Source organism: Maylandia zebra, unplaced genomic scaffold, assembly GCF_041146795.1.
Source record: "Maylandia zebra isolate NMK-2024a unplaced genomic scaffold, Mzebra_GT3a scaffold11, whole genome shotgun sequence".
Classification (NCBI taxonomy): domain Eukaryota; kingdom Metazoa; phylum Chordata; class Actinopteri; order Cichliformes; family Cichlidae; genus Maylandia; species Maylandia zebra.
Genome location: NW_027490041.1, coordinates 4,822,501 through 4,834,613, shown reverse-complemented (window position 1 = coordinate 4,834,613; position 12,113 = coordinate 4,822,501). Strand labels below are relative to the sequence as shown.

At 42.6% G+C, this 12,113-nt stretch overlaps 2 protein-coding genes and 1 long non-coding RNA gene across 3 annotated transcripts in view; 1 reads left to right on the top strand and 2 right to left on the bottom strand.

Moving 5' to 3' along the window:
- Positions 1 to 12,113, bottom strand: part of LOC143416083 (uncharacterized) — a 188,722-nt gene that overhangs the window by 153,667 nt on the left and 22,942 nt on the right. The gene's annotated exons all lie outside the window — the stretch shown is intronic.
- LOC143416040 (uncharacterized) lies at positions 383 to 5,727 on the top strand. The gene is made up of 3 exons (XM_076881403.1): positions 383 to 721; positions 4,689 to 4,874; positions 5,009 to 5,727. Exons 1-3 carry the CDS (start codon positions 635 to 637, stop codon positions 5,036 to 5,038), a joined length of 303 nt encoding a protein of 100 aa, XP_076737518.1. The 5' UTR covers positions 383 to 634; the 3' UTR covers positions 5,039 to 5,727.
- The window catches only part of LOC143416005 (uncharacterized), a 1,629-nt gene continuing 800 nt past the window's right edge, over positions 11,285 to 12,113 (bottom strand). Inside the window, exon 2 of the long non-coding RNA XR_013096427.1 lies at positions 11,285 to 12,113. This exon is cut by the window's right edge and continues 6 nt beyond it. This is a non-coding gene — a long non-coding RNA (uncharacterized LOC143416005).

Genomic DNA, 12,113 nt, shown 5'->3' with positions numbered 1-12,113 from the left:
TGAAATCATCCTGATTTCTTTAGCTCATGAACACCGTGTGGGGTCAGTGTTAACAACATGGTGCAGAAAGGAAACACAAGCGTGGAGTCGGTGGGATTGTGCAAACGGTCGCGCGTGCATCAATCAGCTCCAGCTGTGATGCATCTCTTTGATTAGTGGGAGCAGCAAACTCCATCCAGACAGCTTCCTTTGTTTTTTTCACTTGACTGATCGATCAGCGCACAGCTCCGTTTAGCACACACGCCATCTTTAACGACGGCGTGGAGTTTGTGCCCTGTTCCTCCCACACACGAGTGTTCGTTCATGTTCGGCCTTGTGTCTGAGCGTTTCCTCTCGGTGTGTCTGTAACGAGAAAGCCACGGGCAGGTCGCACACAAACGTGTGGCTGCCGAGTGTGCGAGTGTGGCAACGTGTGGCAACTATTCTGGTTTCCAGATAAACACTGGTGGCAGCTGCTGCCATGGCAACACCATTGTGCTCCCTCCCTCCCTCGCTCGTCTCCCCTCCCTCTCCCCAACCACTCCTCTCTCTCATGCTCCGCCGGCTCAGAGAGCGAGGACCAGAGAGGAGAGAGGTCAGCTCGATTCAGAGGACAGAAAGAAGAAAGGAATAACCCGGCGTGGACGGGGACAGGATGAGCGAGGACAGCCACTCCCACTACAGGCTGGACCCCAGCGATCGGCTCAACGGGCTGGGACAGAGGAGGAAGAGACCCAAGAAGGTAAACGAATAGATGGAGAGCCACGTGGTGCAAAGTGTGTAAGGATGGAGCACCCCACCCTGCAAAAAGAGAAAGGAGGTGGGGTTAGGTGAGGTTTGTTTATGTGCAGACGAGCGTCCACATGATGTTAGGAGCACCGAACCATCTCTCACCCCGTCGTCTCCTGTGGAGTGTGTGGCTGCTCCCCCACAGCAGCTGTATCCTCTCTCATATCCTCCGTCTCCTGGTGTTGTGTTGCTCCACAGTGAGTCGTAGTAGGAGGCTCACATGCTGTCAGGGTGGGTCCCTGCTCGCTCTTTGTGTGCCTGTCGTTGGGGGTTTTGCTGTTTGCAGCTATCAGGAGGTTTGTGTTGTAGCCTGATGTGAGAAGTGTTGTTATTATCATCATTTTTAACATTTCTGCAACACTACAATAAACAGACACACACCCATCAGCCTGTTTACAGATCTATACGCCCATAAAGACGTGAAACACACATTGCACAAATCTACTATAACGTGTTCATATGTGTTATAAAATAAAGAGGTAAAGTATTAGCTGTTCAGGTTGATTCATAAATATGACCTCAGCACGTGAAATCCTTCTGCTGACATCCCTAAAAGCTCGTCAGACCAACGAAGCCGTACAACACAAATAACCAGACCAAACCAGGGTTGTGCGTCTGTTGTTGAGAACATTGTCAGTAAACCACAGTGACGTCCTACAGAGGACTCGTGTTGTCATTATTTTTGTGTATGTCGTGTGAGCTGAGAGCTGTAACCAAAGGTAGTGAGCGCGTCGGCCTTTAACGTCGCGGCTGGTTGTGCGATCGCGTCGCCGCTGAACTCGTGAGAGTTTGTCTCAGGGATCTTTACATTTGAAGTCAGGTGAACATCCAGTGAACTAACAGAACATTCAGGAGCATTTACTCTCATGAATGTCAGACAAACTGAGGTTTGTGTGTCAGTTAGATTCTTTAAGTCATTAAAGTGTCTCTGTTAGGAAAAGCATCTGTTTCCTCCACTTCTGCAGAACTGCGTGACCTGTAGCATCACTTGAAAACAGTAATCAGTAACTAATTACTTCCCAAAAAAAGTAATCCTGTTACTTTACTGATTACTTATTTTCAAAAGTAATTAATTACTTAGTTACTTTTTAAAAACCCGATTTACAACCTGAAGAGGTGATAAAGCGATAGATCTTTCAGCCCAATTCTACTTTTTCTGCATAATCCATCATACAAAATGTAATCAAATGGAAAAGTCTCTTTTTAAAACTTGTTTTATTAGATTTAATCTTTTAACTTTATGCATCAAGCAAACATTTAATTATCTGCAACTTTCTCTGACTGGAAGAAATTAGTTTAACATTTAAACCTATTTTCTGCACATTCCAGCACATAAAATAAAATATTTTGTGTGTTTACACTCAGTCTTTCAAATAGATGCAAGTAAAACACAGCAGAAAATAAATAAAGTCAAAGACTCAGCGGTCCTGTTGCTCTATTTTCACCTGTAAAGCAGGAGTGGGGCAGGCGGAGGGTTACCCTGGTGCAGGTGTGCCGCGGTCAGTGGAAGAATCCGCGAGTTTCTCTGTGAGTTTCCCATTACGTCGTAGCTACTCGGTGCTTGTTGGAAGTTTAGGGGTTTTTTCGCTGTAAAAAGAAGTTTTCTTCCCACGCACAGCGGACACTAATGTTTTTGTCACTTTTTATGGAATCAAACTCAAAGTAAGGTCAGTACTTCCACGCTTTAAACGCTGCACGCTCATACTCTCTCTGCACTCGATATGTGATCCATTGTTGATCTGCACACAGCTGTTGTCACTAACGTCGCACTCGCTTACGTCACTGTCGTGAGACATTCTCGCAAAAAAATCACGGTTTTAGTAACGCAGTAACGCAGCGTTCCTACGGGAAAGTAACGGTAATCTAATTACTGATTTTGCAATAGTAATCCCTTACTTTACTCGTTACTTCAAAAAAATAATCGGATTACGCGTTACTGGAGCGTTGTTCTCCTCTGTAACAAAGCAGTGATAAAGGAATAGATGCTGATTTTATTAACTTGTGTCTTTGTGCTGCTGGATTCAGTCTGAAGCAGGCAGCAGTGCTGAACCTACCAGTGTAAATGTGATGGTGGAAGCAGAGGCCAGCACTTGGCAGTGCTAAACACAATAAAAGACTCACAAGTTCCTGCTCAAAGGTCAGCTGCCTTCAGATCAATCATTAACCTGCAGCAGGTTGTGGCCTGATGTGTTTGTAAGAGTTTCACTTTCAGGAGGAGAAGATTTAAACGAGTCACACAAATGTGAACTACAAAGTCTGTGACACACAATTTATGCAAACTGCATGAAATCTGACCTGAAGAAATCCAGTCTTCTGCCTGTTGTGGTTGTGACAGCTGCTCGTAGGAGAGTTTGTTTGTAGGAGGTGGAGATGTTCTCAGATCAAGTGCGTAATCGTCTCTTTGTGTAGACGCTAAAAGCTGTGAGCCAAAACTCTCTGCTCTGAAACTCTTCACTCAGTCCTCACGCTGAGAGTTTAGAGGCTGAACTTCTTGTTCCTCCATAACACTTTTCATGAAACAGCAGAAATGAGCTTGTGTTTCTCAGCAGTGCGCACACAGAGAACCGATCCTCTCTGCTCAGTCTGAACAAATCAAAGTGAAACGTCAGTGAAAACACAGCTGCTGATCAAACTGTGTCAGATTAATGCCTCAATGTTTCACTGTGAGGTTAAAAAATACATAAAAATGATTTAAAGAAGTAGGAGGCAGATTTTCACAATAAGAGCACTTTGTTTTTAATTCAGTTAATGTCAAACTGTCATCAACACCTCTGTGTTGTCTCCGTCTCTGAGCAGATTCAGGCATTACTCAAATAATAAAGGCTTTCTTTCACTATTATACTTTTCATTAGTCTCCAGGTTGATGATTATAAACAGAATTATTAAAGTTTTTATCATTTCAGGCTGAAAATCAACATGAATTTGGTTCTAATCAAAGAAGCTCCTTTAATGTGTGTCATTAAAATCCTCACACAGACTTAAAAAGGCGACATTAACATTAAAATAAATGAAAGAAGCTTCAGCTGAGAGCTTCATGCAGTCATCATCAGCAGCTCATAGCAGTCACAGCTCTTTATTACGCAGCTTTGCAGGAATTAAAGTGGCTGAAGTGTCAGAGTTTGTGTGAGAAGCTGCTTCATGGACAGCTGTACACACGTCTTTATTATTTCTTCATAAATCAAACACACAGGTTTGTCTGCAGATGATTTAAAGTGTGTCGTTGTGCAGTTAAAGCTGTTTGTGTGACGCCCTGGCCTCCTGTGAATGAAACAGCCAATCAGATCCATCAGAGAGAGAGCAGGAAGTGTTGTGTGTTTGTGACAGAACAAGGAAACAGTGATGATGATGAACATAAAGGTCCTCTGATGTTTCCTGTTACAGTAACGCTTGTTCATCTGTTGCTCTCCTACACTTTCCTATAAATAAAGGAGAAAAAGTCCGTTTAGTTTCATTTCCTACAGCTCAGAGTTACACTTCACATTCCTGCTGTCACATCAAAAAGCTTCACTTTGGTCCAACATCTACATGTTAACATGAAACACAGACAGACTCAGAACATCTGGAACATCTGCACTTTGACCCAAACTGTTATAGCAGGATATTTTCTGCATATTTCTTATGTTGGACCTGTTTGAACTGTAAACGACCTGTAATCATCTGTAAATGGTGTGAGACACACTGAGGCCACCTACAGGGCAGCTGGGGAACAGCAGGGATCTGAAATCATACGAGACGTTAGTGAGTGAGAAGAACAAACGGACTTAAGATGGCTCGAAGTGATCAAAGTTGGTCTAAAACAGAAGATAAATCCAAAGCAGCATCAGATGAATGTTACCATTTCCAGTTACGGTGCCCTTCATCTAATATGGAAATGTGTTGTTTTCTTTTTGCCGTGTTGTTGTTCTTCCTATTGTGTTTAGGCCAGAGATGCTCTTCAAACAGCTGACAGACATGACCACATTACAAGAACATGGTGTGAGTCCGATTTGATATTCCAGTCAACGCTGAGAGACCTTAACCAGGAAGTCAGAGGTCAGCTGATGCTGCGAGCAGGAAGTGAACCAAGGGGAAGGTCCACTCTACTCAATCTCAAAGAAAATATGCTGGTATTTGTTGATGTTGATGGTACAATAAAAATATATAATATAATAAATAATAAAATATCATGTGATGATGAGATGTGTTGTTGGTGTTTGTATTTTCTGTAAATGTCTTTTTTAATGTAAATGCTTTGTTCCAGACGGACAGGGAATCAGTTGCTGTACGATGACATCATCTTGATGTTGACGAGGAGGGCGAGAAAAACTAGTTTTGTCCTGCAGATGGCGATCTTGCACCGTGTTCAGAGAGCCGACACTTTGATGGTGCTGCTCTACTCAGCTTACTTTAGCCTGGGTTGGACTCTATATGAGCAGCTTCCACTCTGGTTTCACTCTTAAACACACTTGTTTGATTTCACTTGTAAAAGTTGAAGAATAAATATTTTATTACAAAATTATTTGTTGATGCATTTTTTTAGGGTCAAATATCTTGTTTGATTTGAGGAATGAACTGTTAGGGTGGAAAAAGTGAATCAGGTTAAAATAGTGGTGCTTTATATCAGTGAAGATGTATAATGTAATTTAAAATGTTGATGATGGGTTGTAGTGGGCTTGTACTTACAAAACTGCCTCATTTTATTGGAACGATCCACAGTTGCATCCACTCACGGATGACATCTGACATCATTTGACATCTGGTCTGAACACGTTTGTACACAAGATGCCTCAGTTCTGGATGTTCCCACAGACTCCTCTGTGCACCTAAAGAAAAGGTCAAGGGTCAGCAGCACATGTAGTTGGGACAATTCTTCAGTCGCACAAACTACACAATGATTTTCCTCCAATGACGACTTTTCACTTGCAGAAATGGTCCTGTGTGATTTCCAGGCTGTGATATAAAAACTAGTTCCTAATGGCAGCGACTCACTCAGTAAACATGTGTTTCCTTCACCAACCTCACACACAGATCCAATAAGATCAGGAAGTGGGCAGTATAGTACAATATGTGTTATTCTGTGCTGCACTGCCCAAACTAAAGATCTGCTGAAGTGTTGGAAATGATCCAGATGTTTATTTTGGACGATACAGCAGAAGATCAGACATGAAAGTGGAGATAACACAGAAGACCTGCAGCAAAGGTCAGAGGTCAGACTGGGCCCTGGATTCAACAATGAGCCAATGATCATCAAGCAGTGACTAAAGCAGAGCCCTGACGTTCTGACATTCATCACACAGTCAGAACAAATGTCTGCTGATGACTTCATCTCATGAAACGACTGATAGATGTCAGTTCATTGATCAGCTGAGCTGCTGATCTTCATCGTCACAGAAACATTCAGCTTGTTTCAATCAGTAAATAACTCCCACTACTCCCAGTTTGAACTGTTCCCACTCAAAATGCTGTGAGAACAATGATCATTGTAGAACTTCACAAACATCACGTGTTGTTTTCCACATGTAAGATCAGCAAACACACAGAAACTTCCTGTTGCCACACACGGCCTCTAAAATCTCTTCCACGCTTTCTGTCTGAAGTCCACTCTCTGTGTCGGATCCACAGGAAACAACAAGATCTTATTAACATGGTTTTCAATGTGTCTCCTTCCAAAAAGTCCAACCAATGAACAAATGTGTGTATTTGTGGAGGCCGAACAAAAGCATGACACATTTCTCTGTTTCTATAAACTGGAGTCAAACACAAACATGAAGAGTTTCACTGACAGACTCCAAAATGCCCCCACAGTGGATCAAAGGGAAATCCTACAGTGTGGCCAGAGACTCTTAATGGCTCCAACATCAACACATCCACAATGTTGGATCCAGTTCTGCCTCACAGAGTTACTAAGACACACCCTCTGCCAGCATCACAACAGCTCCACCTGCTTCACCTGCCTCCTCAGCATCTGTACACCTGAAGAGAAAAGAAAGGCTCCAACAGCTCAAATCTACAAAGGATTCATGAAGTTTCATCCAACAATAACATGTTTGCCTTCCACAGTGTGCTGTTAGACACCACTGTACCTCTGCCATTTCAAAAAGAGCAGCTTGGGAACATTTTGGCTCCAAACACTTTGTGTTTAAGTTCTTTGTTTTCTTTGTGAAGCCGACAACATCTGGAGCTTTGTGACTCATAGAAACATCATTTTGTTCTTTAGATGACAGCAGATTGGGACTGAATAATCAATCACTATCAAACCAATAAAGACAAACATGCTGATTTTACAGGAACTTTGTTGGAGAAGCTGCAAAGACATGAAACTGGTGGAGATCCCAAACCAGTTGATAGTGCTGGTTATTCCAAATAAAGCTGTTTCCCTTTGAGATGAAATGACTTTGTGTCCTGATATATAATAAAGATGTTGTTGTTTTTGAGCCCCTGTATTAAAAGTAGTTTAAAGTCAGCTTGAGTTTGATGTCTTTATGTCAAAGCTGCTCATGATGTTGAGCTGCTGATGGAATAAAAACAATATAAAAGCATGTAGTCCAGACTTAAATGCAGCCTGTTGTTAGCTGAGGTCCACACACAGTGTTTGACAGTGTAAAGTGTGTGAAAGGGCTGCTGGTGGAGCAGGTGACCACGAGGTGGAGAGCAGCTGGCCTGGCTTTGACCCGGGCCACGCCCCCTTTCTCTCTGCTTTGCTGTCACTTATCTTCACTGCTCTGTCCAATAAAGCTGAAAAAGGCCCCGAATCAAAGAAATCTGCTGCAGCCTCTGAAATGTCTTCTGTTTCCTTCCCGACGGCTTTTTCACCGTCAGCCCATCAGACAGTCCAGCAGCATTTATGATGATGTCATGATGTTGAAGAGGCTGCTACGGTGGCCTCCCATGACCCCCAGCCTCATCACAGCTGAGATGCAGACATTTGAAAACATTCAGCAGACAACTGAATAACAGTCCAACACAACAGTCTGTGTGCAGACACACACTGACCTTTCATATAGTCAAACACAGCTGGTTGAGTCATTTCTCTGTGAGTCTAAAGTGAATCTAGTATTTGAAAGTCCACTTCCTGTATTTGTTGTTGAAGACTTCTTCAGCTTCTTCTCAAGGACATCAGCTGCTTGTTTGGCAGCAGAGGCAGTTAAGAAGCTTCCTGAAAAACACTGAACAGTGAGTTCACTGTGGCATATGACAGATTCAGCTTTCTGTGTGCAAATGTGTCTGTGTCGACCTTTCAAATGCTGTTGAATCCAAAACATCAGCGGCTCCTCGGCTGCTCGCTTCATGCACTTCTGTCTGTGTGACAGTCCAATGACATCACAGCTGTTTCCAGCCCCAGTGTCTCAGGACTGGACACCTTTAAACATGTCGAGGATCAAACAGCGTCCAGCTAAACACACATGAAACTATCAGAGCTGACAATCATTCCAATAACATCTAATGGTTCATGTATGTAGACACAGGACTACAAGGAAATGGCTCTCAGCATCTGGCTGTGGGAACACATGAGTCCCTGTTTGTGTTCAGATTGTGTGCATGTTTTAGACGTGTGTCACATGTAGAAACACAACAATCCCACAATGACACACAGATGTGTTTGACACAGCTGTGCAGCTGTAAGTTGTTTCTAATGATTCATTGAAGCTCTTCTAACATTCTGGAGACGATCAGTACATGAATCTGTTCAACACGACAACAATTTGACTTCAGTGTGAACGTTTGCATTAAATAACCTTCTTCATCCAGCTGACAGCATCTTCATCCTATGATGTGAACAGTTCCTCCTGTTGATGACAAACCTCTGACAGGATCTGCTTGAGGAGCTTTTTCATGTGCAGCTCTCTGAGCTCAGGGCTGAGCTGCTGTTTCATCTTTAAGAGCTGCTGCCTCCTCGCCGGACTTGTTCTCCTCTTCTTCTCCTAATGACACCATTTCTGCTTCATATTAAATTCAATAAAGATGCTGACATGTATCTGTAGCAACAACATCATTGAATCTAGAACAACTGGAGCCAAACCAGTGGCTCTGCTGGGATCACTGGTGAGCCAACACTTCCTTGTTGATGCAGATTTCAGGGCTTCCTTTTGCTCCTCCGTTATAACTGTTCTCTCTTCTCAACACATGATGACACAAAGGAATCAGCAGTGACAAAGATGATGCTGAAGAGAAGCACACACTTCACACATATAACAGACCAGTGCAGTTACACACACCTCTGCTCGACATCAGGCCTCAAACAAAGACACAAAACACTAACTTGACTCTAAACAGAAGAAACGAGCAGCTGTTTCTGTTCTGTGCTTATTTATATTTGACACACATGCTTCTCTTTGTGCAAACACACATCGCACTATAAGGGTAACCTCGCACACAATGATTGGACAGCACAGTGATGATGCTGGGAGATCCTATACGCAGCAACACAGAAACACTGAGAACTTTAAACAATGATGGAAAGTGTTATAAATGACTTGTTGGCCTCTGATCTGTCACAAACAGCTGAAACGTGTCTCTCATGAGTCACATGAAGGTTTTTGACAGAAAGGACAAAAAGTAGCTGCAGTCAGTTTGTGTCATTTTTATATTTATTCATCTGGGAGAAAAATCTGAGGGACATTAAAATGTGTTTTCAACAGAGACAAGAACATGAATATAACAGAACAGGTAAATGAACATGTTTCAAGTAAACAGCTGGACTGATCAGGTCCAAACACAGAGTGATAAACTTGTCAAACAGCTGTCATATCTTTATATAGAAGCTCTTTATAAATGCTGCTCACTGCAGTCTGTTTACTAATAATGTCAAAGTGTTAGAAACACAGAAACATCAGAATGGTCTTTGTTCACAGAAACCTGTCTGGGATCCTTTGTTGTTCTTTTGATGCAGAGTTACATTATAAATATAAAGAGTTATTTCAGAGTCTCATCAGTTTTCCTGCATGTCTTTATTTAACACATCAGCAGGGCTGAAGCTCTCATGTTAAACACACACTGATCTATGGACACGTTCATGTGTTTCTAACAGAACCAGGCTGTTATCAGCCTGCACTAACATTATGTCACACACACTGAATGTAACAGTGACAGTTTACATCATCACACAATCAGCTGTGATTGTTTCACTGTCATCAAACGAGTCAACAGGAAGTAGAATCAATAGAAACCAATCATTTCCTGACAGCATGTCTGATGGAAATAAGTGCAGATTATGTATGAAGTCTAACTGCACACAGTAACTGTGTTACAATAAGGACTTAACAGCGCCCTCTGCTGGAGTGTTTCAGTACTGTGTGGTGCACCCCACCCTCACTCTACACCTGAGCCACAGACCACACCCTCCACCTCAATATACACCACAGTTTTCTCTGCTGTGGAAATGAGATCAGGAGGAAATCATCATTATTATTATTTAATAAACGCTCACATTAATGTGGGCTTATTTGTTTCATATTAGAAACATTAGTTGAGTGTTTTTAGTATAAAATGGTCAAAGTCCCTCTTTTGCTCCTCCCCTCACCTGTGGATGGGCGGTGCTGTTACCGTGGTGACAGCTTGGATGTGTTTCAGTCCTGCCTGGTTATCACTGCAGGAATCTTTCACATTTATTACAGGTAATAACTCTGATTTTTCTGTGTATTATGAACCAAATGTATCCTGATACACACAGAGATGGATGAGCAGAGGTTTTTTTTGCAGTTTATGTAGTTACTATGGACTTAATGCATACATATTATTAAAATTAGGGCTATAACAGTTGTATTGATGTATAGCAACTTGAAATGCTCCCACAAATGGCTCCACAGCATGTAAAAATATAACAAAAGCTCTGGCGGACTTGGTTCTGTGGTCAGTCTTAAAGGGTGAAGTTAAACTCTGTAATCTTCACTGTGTCACAGAGTTCAGTGAGTCCCGTTATTCACAGTATCAATCAGATCATCAGAGAACAGCTGATCAGCAATCAGTGGTGCCAACAGCGCCTCCTGTGGTGAGAGGATGCAATAATGCAATGTAGCATTTTTCCACTCAACACTTGCAGTCATGGAAACTGTCTGTTGGATCTGTGTGACGTTGCTTTCTTGGTTAGAGTTCCTCACAAATGTCCAGATGATTCTTCTAATGAGGCGTCGACCATGTTTGCAGCTCTTTGGAAGAAAACGTCGCCCTTTGCCATCCTTACTTTTCTTTGACTTCTTCAAATGCAGCTGAACTCCAGCTGGTATTTTCTTGGACTTTGCAGCTGTTTCTGGTCATCAGTTCATTCCTGCAAACCTCTGAAGCTGAACAACAATGATGCTGCATTGCTGGCTGATCCCAAAAGGTTGATTCTGTTCATCTGGACGTTTTCAGAAACGTTTGCTCACTGATCAGGTGACTTCTTCAGTCTCAGCTGACTGCAGCTTTACAAGCTTACAAACAGCACATTTGCACAATGACTGAAAGCAGCAGCACCTGATATATATGATACTAATATAATACATATACATATATAATCCATACTAATGATGAAGGAACTGAGCTCACAGTCCATTGTTCATTCAGTGAACTACTCAGTTTATTTTGGGCCTCAGAAATGCTCACTCTGTTTGTACATCACTGTCAGCAATAGACTCATTCTGCTGTGTGGACAGGAACACATGTGACATCACTTCCTGTTTGTTTGTGACTGAAGAAGTTTACAAGGAATCATTTAGAAGAGTTTCAAACATCAACTGATTGAATCCATGAATCTGAAAACGTGTTTGTGAGTGAAAGAGACAGACATGTACAGACTGAACTATCTGTTCAACAGTCAGAGTGTTTCTGTAACAGGAGACACTCTTTACACTCCACTCAGCACAGGGACACTGAGGAACCAGGAGACCAGACATAAAACCCAGGATAAAGAGTTTGAGTGAATGTGGTGTTGAAGGTGTGGAGGTGGATCAGAGTGTCAGAGGAGACTCTGTAGAAGGACAGAGTGCCAGCAGGACAGTCCACATACACTGCTGCTCTGTTAGAGACAGAGGAGGAGGAGGAGGAGGAGGAGATGGATGTGTAGCTGTTATTGTGCCAGACAGAATGAGGACCATCATCAGAGCACTCCAGACTCCAGGACTGATCATTGTATCCAAACCAACAGTCATCACTGTCTCCTTTCCTTCTGATGCTTCTGTAACTCACTGATATCTCAACGTCTCCTCTCCACTCGACCTCCCAGTAACAGCAACCAGTCAGACCATTTCTACACAGCAGCTGTTCCCGAACATCAAATCTGTCTGGATGATCAGGATATGACTGAACCTCCTCCACACGTGTCACCTTCCTGTTGTTGTCAGACAGTTGGAGCTTTGTGTTCACTGTGTTTGTGTCGATTGTGAGTTGAC

Excerpts from the sequence above, each read along its gene's own strand:
- LOC143416040 (XM_076881403.1), top strand. The coding sequence starts at position 635 with ATGAGCGAGGACAGCCACTCCCACTACAGGCTGGACCCCAGCGATCGG. Across the intron at positions 722-4,688 it reads GGAGGAAGAGACCCAAGAAG|GCCAGAGATGCTCTTCAAAC; the intron begins GTAAACGAATAG and ends TATTGTGTTTAG. Across the intron at positions 4,875-5,008 it reads ATCTCAAAGAAAATATGCTG|ACGGACAGGGAATCAGTTGC; the intron begins GTATTTGTTGAT and ends GCTTTGTTCCAG.